At 44.5% G+C, this 26,618-nt stretch overlaps 5 protein-coding genes across 5 annotated transcripts; 3 read left to right on the top strand and 2 right to left on the bottom strand.

Moving 5' to 3' along the window:
* Window positions 1–3,914: 3,914 nt before the first annotated feature.
* On the top strand, window positions 3,915–6,086 carry LOC129598058 (uncharacterized). The gene is made up of 5 exons (XM_055495803.1): window positions 3,915–4,155; window positions 4,340–4,485; window positions 4,670–4,765; window positions 5,065–5,321; window positions 5,670–6,086. The coding sequence occupies exons 1-5, from the start codon at window positions 4,120–4,122 to the stop codon at window positions 5,846–5,848; spliced, it is 714 nt and encodes a 237-aa protein (XP_055351778.1). The 5' UTR covers window positions 3,915–4,119; the 3' UTR covers window positions 5,849–6,086.
* An 804-nt stretch (window positions 6,087–6,890) lies between these two features.
* On the top strand, window positions 6,891–10,590 carry LOC129598066 (D(1) dopamine receptor-like). The gene is given in 2 exon segments (XM_055495811.1): window positions 6,891–7,845; window positions 10,325–10,590. Coding segments are annotated over 2 exon segments (1,221 nt in total).
* Window positions 10,591–10,658: 68 nt separating this feature from the next.
* Window positions 10,659–16,654, bottom strand: LOC129598067 (receptor-type guanylate cyclase Gyc76C-like). Its single transcript, XM_055495812.1, has 17 exons — window positions 16,342–16,654; window positions 15,653–15,716; window positions 15,273–15,574; window positions 15,155–15,198; window positions 15,058–15,096; window positions 14,843–14,923; window positions 14,628–14,765; window positions 13,729–13,864; window positions 13,582–13,666; window positions 13,359–13,518; window positions 13,164–13,292; window positions 12,697–12,882; window positions 12,338–12,611; window positions 11,787–12,075; window positions 11,259–11,484; window positions 11,061–11,193; window positions 10,659–10,711 (listed from the first exon to the last, which is right to left on the bottom strand). Exons 1-17 carry the CDS (start codon window positions 16,652–16,654, stop codon window positions 10,659–10,661), a joined length of 2,652 nt encoding a protein of 883 aa, XP_055351787.1.
* A 2,877-nt stretch (window positions 16,655–19,531) lies between these two features.
* LOC129598068 (type-1 angiotensin II receptor B-like) lies at window positions 19,532–20,428 on the bottom strand. The gene has a single exon (XM_055495813.1). The coding sequence runs from the start codon at window positions 20,426–20,428 to the stop codon at window positions 19,532–19,534; it is 897 nt and encodes a 298-aa protein (XP_055351788.1).
* A 2,964-nt stretch (window positions 20,429–23,392) lies between these two features.
* LOC129598060 (uncharacterized) lies at window positions 23,393–25,084 on the top strand. The gene is made up of 3 exons (XM_055495805.1): window positions 23,393–23,484; window positions 23,631–24,087; window positions 24,370–25,084. Exons 1-3 carry the CDS (start codon window positions 23,437–23,439, stop codon window positions 24,408–24,410), a joined length of 546 nt encoding a protein of 181 aa, XP_055351780.1. The 5' UTR covers window positions 23,393–23,436; the 3' UTR covers window positions 24,411–25,084.
* The last annotated feature ends 1,534 nt before the right edge of the window (window positions 25,085–26,618 follow it).

Genomic DNA, 26,618 nt, shown 5'->3' on the forward strand with positions numbered 1-26,618 from the left:
CCTCTGCCTCATACAAGTCTGTCGGAACTTTTCGCAACTCTTTAGAAAATATTAAATGGGAAGATCTAAATTGGTCCAAAAGTTCTTACACTTGTGAACTGCTTTATTTGCAATATACAACTCTACCATGTTTTAGCTTTTGTTTTTATTATTATTGTTCTTTTAAGCTGTATCTTTTTCCTTCTGTCATGTTCAGTTCTCACTTCGCTTGTTACTGTTGTTGTTAATCCATCATGCATTCCATGTGTGTAACTTGTTGTTTGTCCACTGCTGTTAAGGGGTATGACCCCGTTGCACGAAGACATTAAATTCATCATTATTATTATTATTTATTGGACTTCATAAATGTGGTTACAAATAGCCACCCGTATGCATAGCTGCTATCGGCTTTAAGTGTAACCACATTTATGAAGTCCATTGTAATGTGCAGGTATCTTTTGAAATTTGTTTCCAATGGTTTTAGACTTTCTGTTCTTTTGTGAAGTGGGATGCGTAAACACCCATTCAAACGTATTTTATCATTAACCGATTTAGAGAAGTATGATTGGTTAGTGAGAGTTAAAGAGAAATCGCATCTATAACTTATAGAGCCGTTCGTAAAGGATGTTTGAGTACCCTTACTATTGAGTCATTGACGAATGACAATCATACAGTTTTGTTTCACTAAACTCTTTGATGTGTCAGCCTATATTTATCGAATGTTACGGTACGAGTAACGGCTGGGGAGAAACTGCAATCAGGTGTACATCGTCATCTGCACCACCGCATGATCTGTACTTCAGCATAAATTCTGCACAAAATTCAGCATAAATGTTTTTGTACCCTGCCTGGCAATAGTCCGCGAGTATTAAGCTGGGCAACTACAACCTCAACTGTTTCATGGCTTCTTCGGCAGCGCTACCGCCGTTTCGGCGGATGTTGACGGCAGCGGATGGATGCTCATTCGGCTACCAGAACACGGTGGTGGTGCAGAATGCCAGCGACCCTAATACTTATTGGTTGGGATACATTCAGGATATCTCCCTTGGCGGCAATTATATTCAGGTGGGGTTTGACGCGCAGCGGATGGATGCGTGCTGGATGGACGCCAGCCGCGTGTGGCTGCCGCTGTTTCCGGGAGATAGGCGTTCCGCGCACCACTGGTTCGGTGAGGCGCCGGTGCAGGTGGCGCTGCGGGACGAGTACGGCGGACCTTTTTGCTTCCGAGCGGCGACTGTGCGGGGCAGCGTTTGGAACAAACACAGCAGCATGTGTTGTGTCACTACGCCTTCCACGGCGGTTGGAGTTGCCGCGGGTTTCGAAGTGGTCGACCGTTGTCAGGTCGTCGCGGAATTACCATCGGCCGATGCTGCTCGCGCCAACACCGGTAGTGACTTCCACTATGCCAAGCACGTCATCCCATTTTCCGGGGCGGCATCCGTGCTGCACGACCCGGCCGACCGATTCCGCCTCGTTCAGCATCTCAGTGGCGCTTTGAACAGTCACGCACAGCTGAGGGTGCTGTACGACAGTTGCCGCTCCCATCTGCGCATTGGGACGGAATGCTGCACGTTCATCGTCGTTTGCGCCCCGACGGAGGTTATGACGGCCGAGTGGATGACCGCCACGTTGTTGCGAGCGATGCAGCAGGCATGCTTAGACCAGGCGGGGCTCATCCCGGCCCTGACTATTCCAGCGTTCACGGAGCAGTGGCGTCCGGGTGGCACAAAGAAGGCCCGGCGCGAGAATGTTCAAGGTTAGTGGGGCGACAGTTAAAACATGATTACCGTTTTTATGTTGCCACTGTAGTTGCGGGTACTTTGCGTTTGTACTCGTATTTCGGTCAGTTTGCATGCTGTGCACGTTCTCATGAAAATCTTTGGCTGATCGGCATAGTTTCATGAGCGAAATTTTCATTATCCAAAGTAAAAACGACCATTTTGAGAAGCGAGAACGAAGCTGCCGTTTAAAAGTTAGGACTTTAAGACAACGTGGGAGACTAATTCATTAAACCTAGACGTACGCAAAGTGACCGAATTATGAGAGAAATTACGCGAACAACAAATTAGTTCTTACACCAGCCGCTCCAGAAGGCGACGACTGTGGTCATCTAACGCCTGCCCTGTGGACGTCGATCCTTCGGCACTTGGACATCCAGACACAGACTGTCAAAAGGTCAGCGGCCAATAATCGTCACACATATCTTTGGCAAATGGCGCTAAACCTTGTATGTAACTTGCGACAGGGTGTGCCCCTTGTGGCAGCAGATCCTCAGCGACCCTCGCAACACGGATCATATCATCTTCCGCTGCCAGTCCTGCAGCTACGGTAACGCTGCGATCCAATGCGGTAATAAACGAGACCACGCCGCACTGCAGTTATTAACCCGCTCCCTCAGCGCCACCACGAAAAGCCTCACGATCATCGGACCGCGGCACGACTGCGCCGTATCGGACGTTTGCCACCAGTTCTTCTGCATCTGGAAGCCCCACGTACCACTGCTCATCCTGCGCGACTTTTACCTGCATTTCGGCGGCTGGACCGGGCTGGAGCATTATTATGCCATTGAAGCCATTAAATTTCACCACGTTACCCAGCGGATCCTGGTCCGCAACTGGACGATGTGCGATCTGTTCGGCCGCGCCATGCACAGCTTGTTTTGCGTAAGCCTCGGTGGGGCTCTGCCGTTGGCGGAGTAGCAGTTGATGGCCCCGCTGAACACGTCGGCAACCGCACTGACGATCGACCGGATGCAGATCACGCTGGGCAATGTGGATTTCCACTGCGACAGAGACGACCCGGACGTCCTGACCAGCCGTTTCATGTGGGCCGTCAACGCGAAGTGTCCGCCGGTCAGCGATGAGCTGTACGCCAAAGTGGTGCAGGTGCACCAGCGCTGGGTGCAGAGTCTGGTCTATCCCGAACAGTGGTACGGCATTGGAAAATATTTTACTGTGTAAGTACCCGCCGAAAGGAGCACCGTACAGACTTGCGCCGGTAGTTTTAACTAATTAACTTAACGTTGTAACTCGACAGCAGTTACATTTTACTGTGTAAGTACCCACCAAAATGGGCACTGTACCAGTGTACAGACTTTGCTTTCCATGGAAACGTATTGGTAATCTGTATACTTTATGAGTTGCGTTTCATAAGAGGAAATTTTCTGGTAAAGAAAACTACCGTTTCTGGAAACCTTGTTGTGTTTAGAGGCTTTAGAAATCAGGATACGATACATAAGGGGAGTAATTTATGAGAATCAGCCGCATACGCAAAGTGACCGAAATACGAGAATTAACGACGTATACCCTGCACATACAGCATAAAATGTAAATGTACTGAAAATTCAGTAGATTATTCAGTATGAGACTATAACAATCAAAACACTACTCGTCTACTGTATTATTGCTCATATTGCTTAACTAGTCTAATTATGTTGCTTCCTTCATATTAAGATGCAGTTCGTACTCACTGCCCGCAGACTACGGATAATCAGCCTTTGCGACCCGTGCAGGTTACAGACAATTCTACGAGTCATTTTATCGGACTTGACATGTTACTTATAACTTGTAAGTCTCGCCTTTTTATTTTGCAGCTGAATTTTATCTTGGCATAATAATTATTATAACCGTATTATGAGAGCTTGACCGTGCACGTGCTGTAAATCGCATGCACATTCTCCGTTACTGTGCATGTACAAGTACGGTACATGTGGAGTACAAATTGGTAAAGAATTAATGTGGATGTAACAAGGGTGGGGACTGCGGAGTGTGGATATAACCAGCTTAATTATATAATACAAGCCGCGTTGTCAGTACGATAAACTGAAATACAGCAATGTCTGCTTGACATTTGTGCAATACATAAACATGGTTTCATGATAAACAAGCACACCGTGTAACCAGAAATTACACAACACAAAGTAGCAAGAAAAACTCGCTACTTTATCAGAAAAAAACTGGTCTTGTGCTTGTTGCCGATACCGTATTAGATAACATGTTACTTTGTACGTGGTAGCGCAGAAATAATATGTTTGTTTGATTTGTATTACAAACGCGCGAGTACGGCTTTGCGGATTCTTTCCAGTTTCGGATCGGATATTCTAGCATCGGATATTTTAAAATATTTTTTTTTCTGGGAAATATGACGGGTCTTGTCAGAGGCTATCTTTTCCTACAGGTAGCTGTTTCACAGCAAATGCTAGTTGATTAGGACATCAAAAGCGGAAGACTTCATATTGAAATCATTCCTACTTTTGTACTGAATTTACTATATTTTATGTGTGTTAATATTTTAATATTGTGCCATACAATTCGTGTGTTATTTTATATATCGAATATATTATCGTGGTGTGATTGTGCAGACCATATGGATTGTGGAGATTACCGGGCGACCGTATCTGGATGGTCCGGTTGCGTCGTTCTCCGGGCCGAGTTACGGCGGCTTTGTGGCCAATCCCAGTTATTTCCGGCTAAATTACAACGGATCCCGTCCGGCTTATTCTAACGGGTTGGTACAAATTAGGCTGTGCATAAGACAATTTATAACATTTAATCCATGCAGTTATATAATTGATACGTACTGACCAATTAAGTGAAGTATACTTAATTCACTAATGTAGTTTTACATAATGCCGAAACTACAAAATTTACTACACAATCACGCGATCAGAACTATGAATGTACGCTTGTAGTTACTACGAACCAACGGGACCGGAAGAGGAAGACGACTATTACGGGAATGATAATATGCGCAATTACAACCGGGACTCGCCTAGGCGATACCAAAGGTACCGAACGAATTTTTTATTAAGTTCACATTTATAGCAAATTTTTGATTGTCGCACTCCCTGTACACTTAAAAATCCTTGATTTCCGTCTTCCATTGCCAAATTGTAATTTTTTTGATTTTTGTAGAAAACAATGTATGTATATACACTGCAAATAAAACGTCCCGCCGCGGGCCGATATTTCGGGTGTGAGAAGCGCATGTGCAGTTCTTATATGGCGTATGCTGCACATTTGACGTACATGGTATCAAATTAATAGGTAAAAAACGTTAAAAATATGTCCTGGCCCTTTTTTGTAGCCGCAACAAGCCGCGATACGACGCCGATTACGATTGGCTGCGGGAGCGCTTCAACAAATACTACCGGAATAAATTTCGCCGGCCTCGCTGCCAACATCATCATTCGGACGATGAGGACGACGGACTGGACGGTTTCTTCCGGTTCTTCTTGTGCAACGAGTACTGGACAACGACGACACCGGCGCCGGAAGAGGATTCCACTGTGGCCGATACGACGACAGCGGCGCCGGTAGAGAGCACGACGGCCGTTGAAACCGGTAAAATGACCGACGCATCACCGTAAAATGCATAAAAAATTAAGGAAAAAACAAGCATTCGTATTAATAACAAATGGACATACGAATAAACAAAAGACCTTAAAAACATAACACTGAAAAATAAAAGAGAAACAAATTTTATATAAAACCTATTTGAATAAATTTTTAAGTGATTTTTAAATAAATTGTTAAAATAAATTCATAATAAAACAAATAAACTATTAAAATAAATTCCTAATAAAACAAATAAATTATCAAAATAAATTGATAACAAAGTAAATATATCATTAAAATAAATGTTAATAAAAAAAATCTGAAGGTTGCATTTATTGGATTGGTTTGCTGCAGGAATCATCAGAGCTAAAGAGATCTACCTGGACAACGGTCGCTGGTGGATCCACGATGAATTCTTTAACGGGAAGCATTATCTCGTCTTCCGCGATACCAAGAATCCCACTGTCAACAGCAACGATAACCGGGTGGCTTTTCAGGAAGGCATGGGCACCAAGAATACGCTGACGGCGTAGACGACCTTTTCCGGTTTAACCTCATTCGGCAATCTGGACTATCAGTGCATGACGTGTACACTGGAAAATCCTCATTGATTGTATATAAATCGGTTAATAAATAATCATCCGTATTTCGGTTTTCCGCTATAATGCTCTGTTAGTATTTCAGCAGCCGGCTTGCATTAATTGTGGTAGCACGTGAGCTGCGGTGAGGATTATGGATATTCTGATTAAATATTCGCGTGATAATAAATACTGCAGCGGTGATCTTAACGTCACCAAACATTTAATAAATAATCAGCGCATAATTTTTTTAACGCGACATATTGTTATATGGTTGTCGTTAGTCGTTACATTTCGAAAATTTAATGAAACCCACTTTTTGACCGGTACAGTTGAATACATCACGCAATCAGTTTTAAAAATTCAATTAACTGATTTTAAAAATCAGCGTATATTTTAAAAATCAACTGCTGTATCGATATGTTTAGAGTGCTCATCCCGTTGTAATTATCAAATACGGGAAAAAAATATTGCTGTGGTAAAACATCCCTAATGCGAGCTTTGATTCGGATGTCGGAGAATTTAATATCAGAAAGTCGAATTAATGCTTTATACCGCGCAGATGACATATGCAGAGCGAAACTGCCATTTTAGAATATGCGCTTAATAATTCTGTAACAACCGTCACTCTTATCCATAATCCATTCAGCATCTATAATCCACTGAGATGAAATGCGCCGTCGGCGACATCACGGCTTCAGGATCAATGCCGTGCGCTCAATCAGACTGAAAGCCGGTTGATCATTTGACATTCCCCGTGCTGATTTATTGTCCTGCGCCTACACCATATATTAAATATTCTATACATCGCCTACGCCATAGCACTGGCTTATATGTAAAAAGGCCCATACAGTTACCGACTATCTGCAACTTATTCAGTCGCACAGGCATCGAGCGCTGCCGACAAAATATACTTGTAATTCCAGGGCGCTATAGCTATTCGTTAAAAAGGTGCATTTAGCCGCTCGCTGATTGGTTGCCGCTCAGAGTGGACAGCATGTCTCTAGCCAATAACACCACGGTCATCCTCAACCCCGACCCGGATGTGGCACCGCTCTGGGAAATGTGCTTCATCTCCATCATCACCAGCGTGGCGATCCTGGCGAATTTCACGCTAATCTGCGCGTTCATTTTCGACCGGCGCGCCCGCACCCCGTTCAACTACTACCTGATCAACCTGGCCGTGTCGGATTTCCTCGTCGGCGCCATGGGCATGACGAACTACGGGATCTACACGTACTACAGCTACTGGCCTTTAGGCTACAGCCGTTGCACCGTGTGGCTGTACTTCGACTTCCTCAGCACCAGTTTAACACTGCAGACCTTAGCGATAATCTCCGTGGACCGATTATGGGCTGTGACCTTTCCGGTATCCTACCGGCGCCATCACACCCCGCGGAAGGCGTGGCTAGCCATCGGCTTCACGTGGACGCTCAGCCACGTGTTAATCGTCCCGTCGCTGACGTACTACCGTTTATATATCGGGATTAATGAAAATCCCCGGGATTGCTACTGGGATCCGTTTATTGCGCCGCGTTACGCCAGTCCGTTTTACGTCATCGCCACGGTGTTCTGGACGCCGATGATCCTGACGATTGTATCGTATATTGTGACCACCTGGCAGATTCGTCGAAAGCGTTTATTCCGGGCCCGGATTCAGGAGGGGGTCGTCCCGAATACGAAGGAGATTCTGCGCCGGCAGAAGGACCGGCAGATCTATTTTTTATTGAGTTTGCTGTTGTGTGCGTTGGTGGTGATGTGGACGCCGTATTTCTGCTATGAGGCGCTGTCGATGAGTACCGGGTACTATGATTTTGATTTCTTTACGATTACGTACTGGATGGCGTACTGCTTGTCGGCGGTGAATCCGTTTCTGTTTAACTGGGGGAGTCCGGAGATGAAGGGGGCGTTGCGGCGGTTGGTGCGGTGTTGTGGACGCCGGCTGCATCTTAGTACCGTGGCGCCGTCGATTGAATTGCGGACCGGGGAGATGGTGTCGCGGACCGCGTCGACGAAGCGCTAGACATACGAAATTTGGCGAGCACCATAGTTTAAAACTTCTATGCTTCGCTGGAACCGGCTTATTGATTTTATGATTCAGTTTCTGAACTCCAAAACGACTGTTCGATTTCACTTCGTTAGCCTTACGTCGGACAGACTTACAACGTCTGTTATTTAATTTATTTTTTGCTGCCACCTAGTTTCCAAATATTTATGCAACTGCTGCTGCTTCATCGAATTTTGGGTATTGTGCCGCTTTATTCGTCTATTTTATTCCAGTATATACCGCGTAGTGCTTTGACACCAATCTCGGTGTATTGTTGTTCGCATACAGTTTACGGCAATAACGAGTTTCCGTTGTTTACCCCAGCAGTTTTTCCGAAACATTTGGTGAGCGCATACGTTGGTGGGTTGCTATTCACTGACGCACACAGTTGCATGTGTATGAACAAAAGTCCACAGTAATATTAACGGAAACCTAGGCCACCATGGAAGTCCTCCATATAAAAATATTTTCGGCTTAAACTATGCTATCGTGACACGTCTCGTTCAGTTGAACGATGAAAAGAGTTTTTGTCAAAGAGTCACGTGGCCACTGCTGCTTTCAGCTGCATCCAGAATTCGGCGAGTTTTACACGAGATCACATTCAATAGCCGGATGTGCCCCCACGCGAAAAAATTCTGGTAACCGGCTCACTAGGCAATCTGCGGACGACTTCTCTGTTCGCAACCAGTGCTGGCGAATTTATGCGCGTTGGATGTGCTCCTGCTGCACGGTGTTTGTTGATTTTATTACTCAGTTCCACCTTTTGTTTACCCAACAATCCATATTCTTTACATTAATGGCAAATGCATTTCTAGCTTTGCGCATGCCAAGTTGTAACTCCTTCCAGAGAATTTTAAAATGCCGATTCTATCATTCTACTATACTTTCTTACAGTTCTCCTCTTAGGATTAGCGTTGGCTCGGAGAAGACGCTGCGAAATGACTAGCCGCTAAAGTTTTACTGTATTCAAATATTCAGTACTAATAATATTCAAAATGAGGATATTCGTATACTTATTTCAGCACTGCAAGCGTTCTTAACGAATTAGTCGGCATAGATGGCGAAAGCGAACCGCTGCACTGGGTAATCCACAAAGATTATAGGTTATTACGTGGGTGGACAAGGGATTCCTTGTGATTCCGGTCCGTTGAATGTAATATACAGAAAGAACAATTCATTTTCATACGGGGATCTGCAAGTTTCGCGGTGAGACCGCCATAGTCCGTACAGCGTGCTGGTATGCAGCAGCAACCTGGTAGAATGGCAAATAACACAGCTCGTGCCTCGTGGGTGGAACGAGGCAACCCTTGCATCCGAACCAAATGAATGCCACCTGTGTGGATACCCGCTGCATAGTGCATAGATAATATCTATGCTTAGATAATATCTATATAATAGATAATATCTATAGATAATATAATATCTATAGTGCATAGATAATATCTACAGATAATATCTACTTAATATTATTAAATTCATATACAGAAAACAGCAAAAGAAAACAGCGGTACAGACCCGTGTTAGCTGTGTACCGCTATTTTCTTTTGCGTAGATTGTTTAGGTATCTTGTTAATCTGATACGCACGCAGGTGTATTGTCGTCAACTGGCGGGTACGAAGATCTTCAGCTTACCGGCTAGTTGTGGTACTCGTCCGCCAACATTGGATAATACGCAGCTGATATCGATTGTACATTGGTACAGCGGAGATGGCTATTATATCTTGAAACAGGTTACTATGATTTCCAGCGTATTATCCTATACGGACCGCGCCTTCGACAACCCCGCGTCATGCTTGCAATAACTGCCTTGCTAAGCGGATTACTATTCTACCTGGTACATCCGATTATCCAGTGTTCCGGTAATCTACAGTCTCTTCTCCATCATAAGAAAAATGAATATAATAATCCTGCCCGGTCCATTATTGCCGCTATGACGTCGATGTTCATGAGGCGCAGAAAAGTAAAAACCGTAACTATCTCTGCACGGTCAGATTAGAAACAGCAGGATCAGCTTCCCATAAAATGCTGCTACGCAGTACGCACATGGCCAGCCGGTCTGCAATCGCAGTCGCAACGGTCAACTGATTACTTTAGCGGCAAATACGCGCGAACAGTTGTGCAATTAACAGTTTATTTAACACCGATCAAGTAACGTCATTTTTCTACAACTTTATTTGAGTACAGGATTTACAATCATTCTGGACTGAGCGGCCAACGCAAACATACAGGCAGTTGAACACCCCATAGGTACATTCTGCAGCAAAGATTATGTTAGACACACTTCCTCATTGCTTATTTTCAAATCCAGAGCGTGGTGTAAAAATTGTCTGCGCAAAAAATTACGATCTACAACAATCTACCGTAATGCAAATGCCACCATCAAGATGTGGTGAGAACTGGCGAGTGGCGCGACATTTCCTTAATACGTGAGCACCGGCGTTAGTCGAGCGTTACCAGCCAGAATGTCTCCATCTGCTCTTTGCCTTTCATGGATATCATGCCGCGGCTCTGCAGGCGCACGGCGGATTGGTCCAGCAGGGCGGCTGTGGAGCGGCTCACGTGGATCCGATTCGGCATCCCGTACAGACAGACGCGCGACGCTGTATTGACCGTATCGCCAAATCTGCAAGACGTACGGTTAAACGGTTAGACGAAAAGTGTAACTATTAATAAAGCCGACCTTGATCCGCTGACATTAAAATGGCGATAAATTGAGACTTACAAACAGTATCGTAGCCGGCGAAATCCCACAACGCCGGCCGCACAGGAACCTGCCGACGAAACAAGCGTATAACCAGTACACATTACACTTTACCATTTAAGGAATGCCAGCAAATCCGTTCACATGCACTACGGCATTTGATTCTAAAACGTGTTTTAACTGTCTTATTTTGTTCTATGTTATGCTACAAAATAAAATTATTTATGTGTCTGACACAGGCCAGGCTGTCATTCGATCTTTTTAAAATTTTGCTGTAGAAAATGCATAAGTACGAAGTTACGTATATCAACTGAACCAAAAGCAGACTCATAGTACAGTAGTTTCCATAAGAACATTGGATCAAATCGGAAATCCATCTCTAAAACCTGAAATTCACGATAATACTAGGTTTTGCCAACCTGAATGAACGCCGCACTGCAGTGCGACATGATGAGCAAAATTCCGCCTGACGGTCTGCAACATCCGCGTGGACAGTTCCACGATGACGAAGGCATGCCGGTCACCATTACGCACCGGCAGACCACTCACCACCTGTTGCACAACCATTTTTTATCACAAAATCAAAACCTGTTCAACAGAAGTAACGCATCATGTACCAAGTACGAATCGTCCACGGCCTCCACTTTATACACATCATCCAGGTAGGACGCCGTGATGCGGTCCAGGACAGCTTCCGATTCGCCCACACTGCTGATCAGCTCGTCCGGTGTGCGGTGCTGCGCTAGTAGCGAGAGGCCACATAACTGGGCGAATAATATCGTCACGTTGTCGAATAGTTCTGGTGTGACACTCTCGCCGGAGCGAATCCGATTGGCTATCCAGCTAAAGAGGAGGCAGTGCCGATTGCATAAAGACACTTGCAAAAATCTCTTCGAGTCAGCGAAAAACAAGCAAACAAAGGTTTTCTTTTAAGCAAATCTTTAGTTCGAATGTGGCATAACAGTGTTCACGCTATTGCATCAGTCGTGGAATATGGACTTACAGATCCACAAAGCCACTGCACTACAATACTCAACATTTAATAGAGTACGGTGTCGACAAAGTGTTGATCTAGTAAACTTTTTAATAGCAACTTTATTATGAATTTATGGTTGCAAGATGACCACGCAGGACAGTAAACATACCGCGGCAAAAATTGCGCGATAATTCTATCGCAGCGTTCCATTTCCTCGGCTAGGTATTTCGTCCGGACGGCCACTTCGTTCTCCAGTTCCCTGGCATAGTCGGCCAACCGCTGCTGAATGCGATCCACCAACTTAACCCCGCTCTTCCGTATGGAAAACACTGGGGAGATGTCCGCTAACGCTGAGCGTACAGTTTTCGCTGTGGTATTATAGGCTAGACACGATCGGATCAAAGTTTCGTAGGCTTGTAGCGGTACACTTCCCGTAAACTGTATTTCACTGGTACTTTCTGTAATCAGCACAAAATGTTCTTGCTATGAGAACTGGCATGACTAAAGCCTAACGTTTTCGTAGGGTTTTAATCTGTTAAATGTAACCTAATTAAATTATTTTCAATGTTTTATGGATCCTATAATTATTTTATTTTAACATTTTTGTATTTTGACTGTACCATTTATTTATTTTTTAAATATATGTTTATTTATTAATTGTTCCTCATTAATAGTTTTAGCTGCAGGGATAACTAATGTCACATAATACCAATCGTTGACCTTTCTGGGAAATCTCCTGTCTGCTGAGGATTTCATATAAGATAATCCCGGTGGCGTGTATATCGTGCTTCTGGACGATCTTGGCGGTGGGATGCTCGATGGTGTCGGCGCGATGGCGGACGTACACGACATCCGGTGACTGCCGCACCGCATTCTGCAGGCGGACATTGACCAGCCCGCCGATCTTCAGCGTGAAGAAATTGTCTAGATGGCAGGCATAACCGGACAGATCACCATGATATTCCAACGACGAGGCATGGATAAACTGCAGACCCTGTAATTGGCAAGCCAGCCAACACGTTTGATCTTTTCCTTTCCGGAGTTAATTACACTGACATCGCCTTCGTAAAAGAAATTACCTCGAGGAAATCCAGGATTAGTGACGCGGTGAGGGAAAAATCCCAGTTGATCGGCGAATGGAAGAGATTATACAGGCAGCCGCGCTCCAGGGCTTCCGAGACAACGCTGAGAGCGGATTTCTTATCCGCCGGCAGGACGGTTAAGCCGATGGTGCGGACTATATTCTCGTGGCTGATGTAACGTAGCTACACATTTTACAATTTTTATGCAATTTTTTAGAAATAGCATATATGTAATTGTTCTACTCAAAATATTTATTGAACAAATTTCTAAAATTTTCCATAAAATCTTATAATTTTTAAAGAAGATGTATTTTGAAGAAAGAAGAATTTAGAATTTCTTCATAACTATTTCATAAGTTTCGTATAATTTTATTTTTTTTAGTTTTTATCTGCGTTTTTAAAGCATCTTTTCATATGATTTATTTATGTTTTTATCGCACAAGCGCTGCGCAATGATGGTGTACCTTATTTAAATAGGGCATAAAGAAGCGGTTCGATCCAATTTCCGCCAAGTGTAGTTCATGATCGGCTACGGCAACAATCTCCACAATAACCGACGTGTCGTGGTATTTTGCTGCCAACTGATTGGTACTCTACATTATACACAGTTCTGTGAATTTCCAGAATAGATTGCGTCGCCGGTGTCTGAATTATAGTACCATGTACTGTCTCTTGGAGAACCCACTAACAGCACTTTTCGCCACTACACTATTGGTGGCCGTTGTTGTGGACCGAGACATGGACGGTTCCAGTGTGATCGCTGATTCGTCCAGCATCCACCAGGTGTTTTCTTGTCTTTGCACGTTACGCTTGATTATCCTGTACAAAAAGCTTGATTATCCTTTTTATTCTGTTAGGCAAAAGCGTAAAATACTCTTGCACCTTATGTATACAACGATACCGGTGACGATCGCGAACACTGCGGCCATTGTGGAACCGACAACGGTACCGATGTACGCTTTGTCACCTGCAACGACGCAGTGATTTCCAGGCAATGAGAAAGTAGAATTACTTTCGGTCATACAGTACCTCGGCGACAGGCCAGTTTTTCGTTACGGTAGCCGCAGAACGGTTCGTTGGGCGGGGGCCAGGTGCGGTTGGACCAGGATGTTAGATTCTGCAGCTGCGTCAGACGGGAGCGATTCGCCGGTTTGTAGAGGAAGTTCTGAAGAATTATCAAAAATCGGTTACATACTGTACTAAAAACGGTTTTCTCAGAGAACCTGTTAAAGCCGTTTTTTTTGCGGCTGAGATGTCGCACGATAAAAACCGGTTTATCTGCACTGTGAACATGATAAAAACGGTTTCAACAGCTTTCACTGAGAAAACCGTTTTCGTGTGCCTCTTTTGTCGCACGATAAAAATCCATCACATAATAAAAATGATTTCTGCAGCTTTCATTAAGAAACCTTTTTTTCGCGCGACATGTATCGCACTGATTCTGACACGCTTGCGCTTTTTATGAACACTTAACTAGTTGCTTGCGCTCAAAATGCTAGTTGGGCCAAATATTTTCATAAATTGTGCCTTTACGCTTTGCAGAATAATTTACGAGTTCTAGTTACCACTTGACTGCCAGCTGCGTCAAAGCGAAAAAAATATGAATCGAGTTGACGTTCGCCATAGTTATCGATGTACACCGTCCCCAAGGGACTCTCGAAGGCCCGATCGTACATGCGTTGTGCCAGAGCGGAACCAGAAACGAGATCTGTACCATTGGTTGCCAACCAGTCTGAAAGAATCTGGCAAAAAGATGAATGGTGAAAGTAATTATACACCAATTAGGCGTCCTTTGTACGCTGAATATATACCTCGGCTACAGCAGACACCGCACCATACGGGCTCGCCAAACTTTGGTAAGGCTGAAATACATATATCCGAGATAGTAGGCGGAATGTGTATCACATTCATTACTAGGAATTTCCGACCTGCTGTAGAATGTCGTATGAGAAGTTGAAATCACGTCGTGTTCGCTCCAAAATATCCATACCCAGTTGCGTGTTGGGAGGGTAGAAATAGTCGCCCGTGCGGAACACCAGTAACGACTGGAAGGCCTGTTGTGCAGCCTGAAATGGTATTATTGGTGTCGCTGCTCCCATTAAGAATTCTGGATGATATTGGGTGTAAACGTGCCGTGTTTTACCGTATCGTCATCGTCGGCATACTTCCAGTGCATTTTCCCGTAGACAATCTCGTTCTTCATCGGCTCGATACCGAAATATACCTGCACTCATGTTTAATACAAATATAATACTGCAATCAGAGCATAAACTAAAATATATTTTACCAGTTACATTGATTTAATTTTTTTACTGCAGAGTATCATAAAAGCCACTCTAGAAAAATAGCTTAGCTTACGTATTCTCCGTTGGTCATATCCATCGTGTATGCAGCCACCTAATTAATTAAACGTTTATTCTTAACAAAGTGCGTTTTAACGCATAAAACCTTTTACCATAAACTTCCTTAGATATCGCGCATGTCCGAAATACATGATCACTAAAATAAAAACCCAGTTGACAGCTACTACTAGTAATACTGTAGAACGGTCGTTTTTTTGACAAATCCTGTACTTCGTGTGGCGTTGCGCAAGCCAGCCAATAAACCGCTGAAATCATATCCCGGTTCGGATGCGTTGATCTTCCACTTTAGCGGCTCCACCCCGGAACGCTGCGTCGCATCCTGGGCGATACGGTCCGCCACCGACCGGTAGAAATCCGTCGAGCTGAGGTCCACGACCATGGCGAACGTCGTCCAGTTGAAGGTGTCCAGGGTGTGGAGGAAGAACTGCGAGATGGCGGGAAAGTTTAGACGTCCCATAGATATCCAATGGGGATTGCGTGTTCGGTTGCGGATAGCCGGAGTGGCCGCTATGCTGTCCATAATTACGATTGGCACAGGTTAGTTACGACTGGCGAGCGACGCCAAAAGGCGGGTGTGGTATGGTACTTACAGGGAAATGTACAGGAAATCCCACTGTTCGATTAAATAACTCAGATCGGATAAAATTATCCCATCTGTAATTGGATTACGCACCAGGTTAAAGGGCATAGTATTATAGCGTCTGCAGATGGAGATTCATCGAATGACATGTTTATATAGTTAAATATGGGCCTAAATGGCAACGCAGTGATTATTTATTTCCCGCTAACAGTTAAGTCGGTTACCCAAGCAGTATGATTAGAACAGCTTGCATACGAGTATTAACCCTACAGATACTCAATACAGCACCGACTGCCAAGTTACAGAAATTCCAAATCACTGAATAATGTAACCATAAGGCATGGTAATGAGTTTACAGTGTTCAGTGCGAGAAGTTTTCCAAGCAGAATTTTCTCCCGAAAGCTTGTTTCTGTGTTATTAGAAGCCGCATATCAAACGAAACAGGTGACCCCTGACACCGCATAATCTGGACGAAAAGTTAAGCGCCACGTTTATTTAATTAGCCAACACAGTACTTGTATGGTTACGTCAACACTTCTACTGATAATACAATTATTTTTATTCGTCGACTCTAGTCCAATAGATCCTATCAATAAGCGCGTAGTTGACTAGTAAGAATCCTCATCCGTCTACAGCCAGTATTACAGAGGTTCTTATTCGCAGATTAATAAAAATTCAGTCGACATGGAAACTACGTACTGGGTATCAATAGGACGCTGAGAATCTGCGGCGTCCGTTGACGGTAGTACCACTCCGCAACCTGGCGCCCCGTGTACTCATTCATGGCATTGGGCACATAATCGTCATACACATAGGTCAACGTGCCGTTGACCCTCCCAGAATAGCGACTATTCATCTCATCCACGGCTACACTAGCCGCCGGACCCAGGTAGGCCAACTGGGCATAGTTCGTCGGCAGCCGACTACCGAACGCCACAAACTCCACATTAATAGCAGCGGCGACAGCAGTCAAGCAAGCGACGCTAACCAGTAAAACAGCGCGCCAAGTCATCACAGTTTGTCGATCCATACATCAGCCACACAGCAACAAACATGCAGCACGAGATGTGTTCCCACTGCTCCGGTTTATATCTGTACTCGTCCATTTACAAAATCACCAGCTCCAGCAGAAAATATGTCTCTACATGGATAGCAGATATTTCCGGTTGTGAAGGTCATATAACAGAAACGAACTGAAGGAAGGACGAGTTTAGGCTGCAGCAGCTGATGCGCCATGCGTACTGGTAACTCCAGTCTAATTAGAATTGTCGGAAATTAAGGGCCACGCTGCATCATGCTGGCATCAGTGGCATGTGCCCGTTCCATACGCTTACGCAGGCGTACGCTGACTAAAATAATTAAATTTCAAACATTAGCCGTTTTAATTAAGGTTATGGCTATCGTTAAATATTTCACTAACTGAAGCAGTACGGTATCGAAAATAGCAAGCCATAACCCTTGTGGAATTGATGAAATGATGACCGCCTGATCATATAACCTGCTTCCAATGGTTCTATAGTGAATACTGTTTAATTACGTCTGATAGCGGTATGTGTACATACCGACCTTTAGCCATGGAAACCGGCGGACTGCATCCGCAATCTTCCTGCTAATTCTGCACGCCAACGGCGGAGATTTGTAGGTTTTCTTTCTAGGCGGATTAAGTACGCGCGGTGCCGAGGCCATACCATCAGGCTAAGTCGGCTTCTAGATGAGCGCATCAGGGCTTTTCTCGTTAAGCAGCCGCACCCCACAGATGTGGCCATGTGGGTGTTGTCGGTGAGGAAAGTCCGGCGCTGTGAGGTGCGACAAGATATCCCCTCGATCATGCACAACGAACGGAGATTTCGACGTCATGCTGCGTTCTGCAGACGTAGGTACTCGTCTCGTACATGCGCATCGAGTTGCCATTTGCAACAGTTGTTTCCATTATTTTGTCAAACACACAGAATCACTTTGAGCGGCGAAGTAGCGACGCAGTAGCTGTGATAAGCTTAAATTATACTGTTTCGTAACCGTAGTACAGTGCTTTAATAGGTTATTCACATTAGCATCGGTTAAACGCATAACTGCGCAATGTTTAACATTGTTAATTTCAGTTAGTGTAAATATGCGCTCGCATATTGGCACATGTGCTGGCGGATGCCGATTAAAGTATTACGCAATTCATCATGTCAACCTACTGTAGTCAATCCGAAACACTGTTTAGGTTAATCAGTGTACTCTGTAGTTAATCTGTGCCGACCCACATCACAATGTCGCGCGTACAGTAATACTGACGTTGCCGTTCCTCAAATACTTCATGCTGAAAGATTTGCAAGATTAGCCTGATCTGTACGGTAGTGTCTGGCACGAGCCTATACCGGTTACGTATAATTATCACAGATATCATGTTACTCGTATCACAGTTGTTGCCGATGACTAAGATTGGATTGGATTCGTGTTAAAGGATGTGCCTCGGTACATGGTACCAAATTCGTGTACATGCACGCAAGTATTTACTTTCGCGCACTTCCAAACACCTTTTTTGCACACTTTTTTCTGCATTCTTTGACCACTGATTGGTACAGCCAAATATTTACGAAATACTGTGATTCTATAGCCAAATGAATTGCTTATTTTGTATAATAATGTGTATGATGATGATTACTTTATTTGCATAACAAATTTAGTCCAAATTTTGTATTATGTATTTAGTATTTATAATAATGTGTATGATGATGATTACTTTATTTGCATAACAAATTTAGTCCAAATTTTGCATTATTTAGTATTGTATTTTGCATTTAAGTCTTATTATGAACCGATCTCCTTTTCAGTTTTGCATGTAAGGAGAATTCTGTTGTGGGGCACTATTGCACATACGTAATACATCTTCCCTGCACTGCGCTAAATAAGCCTGCATATACACCTTCACAATGATGCCGCATGCTGCAAATGATAGCACGTCCATTCGCCGAGCGACAATTTGCTGCCCGACATGTTATTGACTTACACAACTCTCTGGCCGACAAATTGCTGACCGACAATTCGCTTTTCTGCTAAATTGTTGACCGACGTTTTATTGAAATAATAATAATAATAATAATTGGAAGTTTTATAGAAATAATAATTGAAATAATACTGACCGACAACTGGCTTTTCGGTTCGATACGGTGGTTTTTGAGTTTTCTTGTTGCTTTTTTAAGGTTTCTTAGGTTTTTTAGGGTTCATAGGTTTCTTAGATTTCTTAGGTTTCTTTGGTTTTTTGGGTTTCTCAAGTCAGCAAAATGTCGTCAGCACGGTGTCGGTGTTCACGAAAAGTCGTTCAGCGATTAGTCGTTTCAACAAACTGTCGGGTCATCATTTCGTAGTTTCAGCTGCTCGGTCTCGTGACAAATGCTATAAAGTACTGCTTGTTTTGCAGCACAAGTCGTTCGTTCGTGGCTTCGTGCCGGCTTATACTCATTGTTGTTTGAAGAACATTATCACACTGAAGTATACAGATACAGTACAACTCATACGAGTACATGCTGGCGTGCCTGGACTCAAGAACTTCAGCTCTTTGTGCATATTATTCCGCACAGAGTTACTCATTCCAACAGTCTTACTACGGTTAAACAATTTACAAAGTGCGTGTGACACCGTGTCAACTAAAACCATCCCCGGCAATCTTATAACACTGCCCGCGGTAAAAAACCACCAGGAAAGCCGGTCCCATCTAATCAGACGCCTTAAATACAATTGGGGGCGCAAAATTCTCAAAAACCCTTGTATCGAGCAACGCACAACACAACGGTTTTCTTGTGTGATTAAAGCGTGCGTCGGTTTCATCATTGAAGTTTCGGGCAGCTGGCGGACTGGTCTGGCGGTCCGACGTAAACTATAATAATTACCAAAATTCTGCTTCTTACTCCCGTAGAACCATAATAAACAGTGTCGGATCCAGGAGCCCCTGCGCCGCCCACGTCATATCCAAGACCAAATCAATCACCGCGTACACCGCCGCATCTATCCCCACCCAATCCTGCATAATCCACCAGATCAGCTCCGGGATCCAGGAGAACAGCAGACTCCCGGTCAGCACCATCAGCACCCGGAAGGTCTTTCCGTCCGTCACCGACTGCCGCGCCACCTTCGTACTATCCCGTCGTAAAAAGCGTTTGGCCTGTTTCCGCTTCCACGCAATCCACGGATACAGCGCCACGATGCTGACAATGGGCACCACGAAGAGGACCGCGAAGACCGCGGTCTCCCAGATCTGCACGGGGATGCTTTGCGCCGGGGAATAGTCCGTCATATCTATTAAACACGTGTCGTGCTCGTTGAGGCGGTAGATGCGGTAGATGAACAACGGTCCCGCACACACGTGGACAAACAGCCACGTGACCGCACACGAGCCAACAGCTAATCGCAGCGAATGCTGGAGACGGTGGTAGCTGAAGGGATGGACCACCGCCCAGACGCGGTTGAGGGTGATGAGTAAATGCGCGTTGGTGAGAATGGCAAATAGCATCCAGTTCACGTAGGAATAGACGATACACGGCGTAAAGGTCAAATGCCCGGGGAACATTTTGTCGAAAAAATCAAAAGGGATGTCCAGGAGATTAACCAGGATGTTGGAGAGGAAGACATGTGCGAGGTACACGCTGAATAAGACGGAATAGCGCGCCCGTGTACGGTAGAGAACGCGAAGAGCCATGACGTTCAAGACGATGGTTAACAGCAGCAGTATCCCAAACACGATTCCCACGACGGTTTGTGCGTACGGTGGGAATGACGGCTGTAATCGCGTGGTGTTGTTCATGATCTCGATAATGAGAATACCAATAGCAGCATAACATCTTGGGCACGGACCAAGGATTCCACTTGCATAATTAAAACAGAGCACTGCAATGGCTGGTACTCGGTGCTGTTTATCATCTTGAGAATGATATAATTACTTATACAACAACTGGAAATTCCATAACAGCATTATTTCTAAATTTGCCAACAAGAGGATTTAGTTTAAGCAGGAAGATGCCAAATCAGATGGCAGAAGGAGGAATCAGGCAGTTGAGAACGTGATGAAGTCATGAAGTTACTGCTAGTGATGGAATTTTTATATTCAGCTATCCGTTCCAAGTAGCATTAGCCAAATAGGCATGATAATAAAATCCGTCTTCAGTAGAGCGTAATAATTACACCGCTTCTTTCACCTCAAGCACTCATCGAAACGGCACACGACACGCAGCATTCCTAATGATCTCCCTGCTGGTGGTGACTTTTTTAGTGGAATGTTTGCAGCTAATCCATATCTGGTTGGGATATCCGTTGGCGCTTGTATCCGTGTATGGCGTAGAGGTGAAAACTGCACTCTAATCGGCTGGAAGGTGAACATCCTCGGATTGACGAGCTACAGCCAACAACACGCACCTGACGGCGCTAATTAACCACCGTCGGGAGTCAAGTCAACCTGGTATACTGTGGTGTCCTGTTGTCAGCCGGTACCGTATGGGATGAGAAACGATCGCACGGTGTTTCCAACCGTCGACAACTTCCTGGAATTTGACAAGATAATTGCCACCATTATCTAGTCCATAACTCACCCTACAGCGCAGTCCCGGTTATCTACCGACTACCGCTAACGCCGATCTGTTGTCCGTGGTAAACAATCTCCATGGTAAATGCGTAATGGCGTACATCCATTGTACACATAATACCGTATGCCTACGTAGAAAACTGGCTTCTGATTATTAGGAAAATACGCGCGAAGATTCTAAAATGCGAAAAATTACTTGTACTGATACAGCTCAAAATTACCATTTTTCAACAATCTGCTTTGCGCATTGGAGCCAGTAAATCAAGTTTTTATTCTTTATTGTAAACACCTGATGTCATTATTTACTGTAGGTTACCCTACAGACGTTCATACTGCGGTGTGGCTCGAAACGAACAATTTTAGCGCCGCTAAGAAAAAAAAATAAATATTTTTAGGTAAACTTACCTGCTGCTGCCTGTGGCATAGTGCACCGTGGTATACAAAGCAGCTCGAGTCAGATTTCCCAGATTTTGCTGTTATAGTCTTAGCCTGTTCGTGAAACGGGTGTGTGTTATAACTTTATAAGTACATTTTGTCAGCGTTACAAGCGCATAACCACAGTATACCGGCTTCGGGTTTCCCGGTTTGTACATCGATATTAAAGCGGAAGTAATGCCTGTCTAATCCATTTAGCATGATGTGGTTATTTGGTCTGACAAGATTACCATGAGCGTAGCACTGAATGCAGGAAGTGGCCGTGCTCGTTCTCAGTTTGGTTTATCCCTTCTTACGAGCAAAAGGAGCTTAACCGCGCGTCGTTCTTAAACTGGGCGTGTAGTACAGTGTTTTCTCGCTCCCGCTACATAATCGCAGTTGTAGGTGCACTGACCTTATGTGTCTCTCTAATCTACACAGCCAGACGGCTCATGATCAGTAGTCAACAGCAGGTTGGTCGGATTTACTTGATGCAGTGGAAAAAGGTAACATTAAACCGGCCGGATGGTTCACATTCGGTACGTTTTTAATATAGGCAATTGCCATCAAAACAACAAAAAGATTCCCACTCTTTTCTCAACCCTTCACAACCATTACCTTTCACTCCGCGTACTACCTTTCATTTCGTTCGCAATCTCCACAGCTGTTTGCTTTAAAATTATCCTGATCCAACGTTTGTAAATGTTTCGTGAAATGATGCTGCTATTTGCAGTAAAATACAGCGCAAATGGCCATTTATGTTGTCGCAGCAGTCCGCCATCAGTTCATGGTGATAGAATCCAGGAATTTCGGTGTGTTTACGTAATCCTTTTGGATTTTGTAAAATAATGGTGTTGGAAATAAATCGCAAAGTTTTATCCCACTTTGCTCATATAAAAGCGTGAAAAGACAAAAAAAAACCGAAACGTGGCGAGCGGTGTGATTGGCACGCTGGGCAGTGTCCGCGAAACGTAGTGCACGAAGGCCACATTTTTCACTCGCATCATCCGTTATCGGGGTAACAAAATTCCAAAATGTTTTAATGCATTCAGGTGTATCAAAAGTCTCATTTTAAACCGATCTTCTTCAAATTTGGCACGTAAATGCACATAACCATGAAGATCGTTCTTACACCGATCCAAACTTCAACGATATTTTTCGAATTTTAAAATAAATGTTTATGTTTTTGAAATTCATTTTAAAATTTGGATAACATGCCTGCACACCATGGATCTTAAAATACTGTCTCCTTTTACTTAGCAACGTTTTCTGCCGTCTAAGCTATGCTATACAAGAGTATCAGTGAACAAAAACTCATAACATCATCCCCGTTCGGCTGTATTAAAGGCAAAGTACATATCTTTCTCGACAGTTCTTTAAAGAATTCCTTCGTCAATGGTCCCCATGTAACCGTCGTTTCGAACGCCAGCGGTAAAGCTGTGTAACGGATGAGCTACGTAACGGTCTAATGATGTACTTCCTTTATACACCAATGTAACACCATTATAGGGACAGAGACACGCCCCAAATGCAGACCAATCCAGGTGCCACGATTCCGTGCCAACTGGCCACGCACCCCGTTATACCGAGATGGCGAGATATTTACAAACAATTGTAGCAAATCAATGCCGGAGGGCACAATACACCGCATCAACAACAAAGTTAGCAGCCGCACTTTCCAACGGCTACAATGTCGCCGTAGGCCAAGAAATGCCGCAGAGTTCTGCTCTGTTTCGCCGCGAAGGAAACAGCGAATAGTATGTCATTTGTACGATATTACAGCTGGTGTGTAGCACATTTTTAATAATATCGTTTCCAGTATGACTGCCTTACTTCTTACACTGACGGTGTGCATTTACGGAGCCGTGGTAAGTTAAAAAGGAAACGAGCGCCGGAAATTCTACTGCAGCGATTATGCTCGAGTCGGCACGACGAGTATCTCAGCTGAAACGGCTAACTCAGCGCTTTTAGGGAGCTTTGTATCCGTTGGATTATTGAATGTGTTCCACTGCAGATGGCAGCACCGTCACCACGTGCTCCCTCCATTACCCCTCATACCGCCCTGGAGGACGGTCACAATGTCACCATGGTGGTGATCCCTCACGGTCAGTCCTACACGGTGCTGTGTGCCCCATCAAAACCGGCAGTTACGACCACTGCCACATCCGCAGGACGCCGGCGTCACCGGCGCAGGGCCGTGCGCAACCAACCCCGCCTTTCCAGTGCCACTAGTACCGCTCTCCCCGCTAATAATTCCACCAGCGATCCCCGTCCCATCGTTATCCTGGAAAAGGCCATGTATACGAAAGCCCGCTGCCCAACCACGGATGCAATGAATGATGTGCAAAGAGTGTGTGCATTCGGCGACAGCAGCTGTGTGATCCGCGCCAATGATACAGCAACGCAAGCCGGTTGTCGACAGCGGCCACTGACGCTGAAATACGCGTGTGACGTGCTCACGATCCATCCTAGTAAGTCAACAAAATAACCACGGGTTGCATCGTAATAACACCATGTTGGTGAGCTATGTAATAGCTGTGTAATGTGTATAAGGGTAAGCAGCGTCAGACGAAATGTCTCCCCGTGATAACACGCATCATCTACGAAAAATGCGGGTACCGATGTGCAGCAGCACAGAATTACTCTACTAGATTATCTCGTGCATGGCAAACAAAGCGCTGACGGTTAACCGACGTATCTCGATAATTAATCCGGCTTGCATGCAAATTATAACGGGGTTTTCGCTGTTTCAGTGGTCTCGTACGGGATGATCGTTAACAACATGTTCGACTGAGGAACCGCAGAGCCGGGTCCCTAACGACGTCTCCACAGGGATTCTTGTGTTATTGCACATAGCACAAAATTTCTTCTTTCCATTAGACTGTCTTGAACTGCCTTTCGCTGTAGAATTAAGCTAATTGAATTCTCCGCAACCAGTACTCAACGTTGGATTTACATGACAATTACGTAGTGCTGTGAATTAAGGGAAGTGGGCCGGTACACGGTACCAAATTCAGACTCCAGATTTTCATGATTTTTTTAAATTTTAAAATGAAGTTTAAAGTTTTTGAAATTCATTTTAAACTTCGAAAAACATGCTAGAACAGTGGATCGGTGTAAAAACGATCTTCATGGCCAGGTGCACTTACGTGCACAATTTGAAAGAGATCGGTCCATAATGAGACTTTGGATACACCGGAATGCGTTTAAACTTTTTTGAATTTTCTAACAGCCATAACTTCCGAACCGGATGTTGCGCGCACAAACGGTTTTCACGCCAGTGTATACAAATCATCTGGCTACAGAATGTCATAAAACGAAACAAAAATGTGTTTGGGAGTGCGCGAAAGTGAACTGTTCGTGCATCGAATTTGCCAATTTGGTACCATGTACCGAATTTGGTACAGTACCATTTGGTACCACGAATTTGGTACCATACACCCACTTCCCTTAAGTCGTTCCGTGCTCATCGACTCAGACATCGAGCCGTGCTCATGCTCTTATGTCGAAAAAATTCACAGTTATACTGGAGGCGGAACCAAAAGTTGTCGTTCTTGTCAGTTTGTGACTGAAAGTCCAGACTGTAGTGTGGTGCCGTGTCCGCGTCGCACCGGGAATTTGCGAGCCTTCACACAACATAACCTTCTGATGCAACATGCTGCGCTGTGAGCAATGTGCTAAAACGTGACGCAATCTTGGCCGACGGCTGCTATGAACTTAAGAATGATATTGCCAGATAGCATAAGACCACTGATGGTTCATGGTGGTCAATGACCTTTACTGACTAACAATCGCAGACATGACGCTGCCCAACCGTTCTGCTAACGTTGACCTTTATGTAAACTTAGTCAGACTAACAGTGCAACAACATCGAGGATGAGAAAACATTCCAGAAAAACACTTTCCAAGACCCGATATTCCATAGCTGCTACAGTAGCCATGCATGATGACACCAGTTCATTCACAAGAAGGTCTTCTCCCTCAAGTACTCAACAGTGATTTCTAATCCAAAAATTTGAAAGATAAGACAACACGCTTTCAGTTCAAAAGCATTCACAGACAAACCATGAGACAACATTTTATTGACTTTTACCGAAAGATTAAAATACCAGTACAGTTACGACGTTACGAACTGGCTGATGCTTGTCTGACCACTTCCATCCGTTGCAAACCACACCACAGTTTGCCTGTCCATACAAATGGCGCTTCTACCAGTCAACTCGCGACAATATAATGGATCGGAATGAAGCCAAACTGGGCTGTTATCCAGCCTGCAATCCGCCATGCTGATTAGCCCAATTTAGCTACTCGTTTATTTACTGGTTTGTTCGTTGCGGGTACTTGACATTACAGTTCTGTAATGGCCGGTCAACAGAGCAGTACAATTAACAATACTCTTCCATACATAATGTGCGTGCTAGCGATCATTCATGGCATACACAACAACAATAACATTTCCCCATGGCGGAGCCTCCTTCGTGTAATGGGTGCCGGGTACGGCGAAACGCATCCACATGACTTCCCCGCGTCATTGTCATCCAGCTCTCTCAGCCAGCGGTGACTGAATGTGTCCATCGATTCGAATAGGAAATCAACTGAGAGCCTCACTAAAATTATCGCGTAATCGCAGCCAACGGCAGTCGACCGGTATAATGTTATTCTAGAATATACTTACAGTTACTGTATCTATGCCGGAAGGAAGCATGCTGACTTTAAAGGTACACCAAGGGGATTTCCGCGGGCAGCTGCGTACATTATGGTGATTAGTTAGGCAAGGGAAAGCACTGCCGTTTATGCGCAGTATCCTGTATTTCAGATAGAGATTCTCAAACGCTGTAGCCATCTTGTTCTTGGTGTACGGGGAATAGTTGTGGGATTATTGTTTCTCGGTGACGCATTATGTGGCGCACAAAGTGAATTTTGCATGAATGACCGATTTAATTTATTCTGCGACCGCGGACTCAAAGGTACACGACGGATTCGCTGCCGATTCCCGCTAATT

This window comes from Paramacrobiotus metropolitanus, unplaced genomic scaffold, assembly GCF_019649055.1.
Source record: "Paramacrobiotus metropolitanus isolate TYO unplaced genomic scaffold, Prichtersi_v1.0 Parri_scaffold0000113, whole genome shotgun sequence".
In the NCBI taxonomy this organism is placed as follows: Eukaryota; Metazoa; Tardigrada; class Eutardigrada; order Parachela; family Macrobiotidae; genus Paramacrobiotus; species Paramacrobiotus metropolitanus.

What these genes read in the sequence shown, in the direction of transcription:
- LOC129598058 (XM_055495803.1), top strand. Translation starts at nt 4,120, where the DNA reads ATGACGGGTCTTGTCAGAGGCTATCTTTTCCTACAG. An exon ending in GAGGCTATCTTTTCCTACAG is followed by an intron (nt 4,156 to 4,339) that starts GTAGCTGTTTCA and finishes GTGATTGTGCAG; the next exon opens with ACCATATGGATTGTGGAGAT. An exon ending in CGTCCGGCTTATTCTAACGG is followed by an intron (nt 4,486 to 4,669) that starts GTTGGTACAAAT and finishes GTACGCTTGTAG; the next exon opens with TTACTACGAACCAACGGGAC.
- LOC129598067 (XM_055495812.1), bottom strand. Translation starts at nt 16,654, where the DNA reads ATGACTTGGCGCGCTGTTTTACTGGTTAGCGTCGCTTGCTTGACTGCT. An exon ending in ATGCCGACGATGACGATACG is followed by an intron (nt 14,766 to 14,842) that starts GTAAAACACGGC and finishes ATACCATTTCAG; the next exon opens with GCTGCACAACAGGCCTTCCA. An exon ending in TAATCCTGGATTTCCTCGAG is followed by an intron (nt 12,612 to 12,696) that starts GTAATTTCTTTT and finishes TGCCAATTACAG; the next exon opens with GGTCTGCAGTTTATCCATGC.
- LOC129598068 (XM_055495813.1), bottom strand. Translation starts at nt 20,428, where the DNA reads ATGAACAACACCACGCGATTACAGCCGTCATTCCCACCGTACGCACAA.
- LOC129598060 (XM_055495805.1), top strand. Translation starts at nt 23,437, where the DNA reads ATGACTGCCTTACTTCTTACACTGACGGTGTGCATTTACGGAGCCGTG. An exon ending in TGTGCATTTACGGAGCCGTG is followed by an intron (nt 23,485 to 23,630) that starts GTAAGTTAAAAA and finishes GTTCCACTGCAG; the next exon opens with ATGGCAGCACCGTCACCACG. An exon ending in CGTGCTCACGATCCATCCTA is followed by an intron (nt 24,088 to 24,369) that starts GTAAGTCAACAA and finishes TCGCTGTTTCAG; the next exon opens with TGGTCTCGTACGGGATGATC.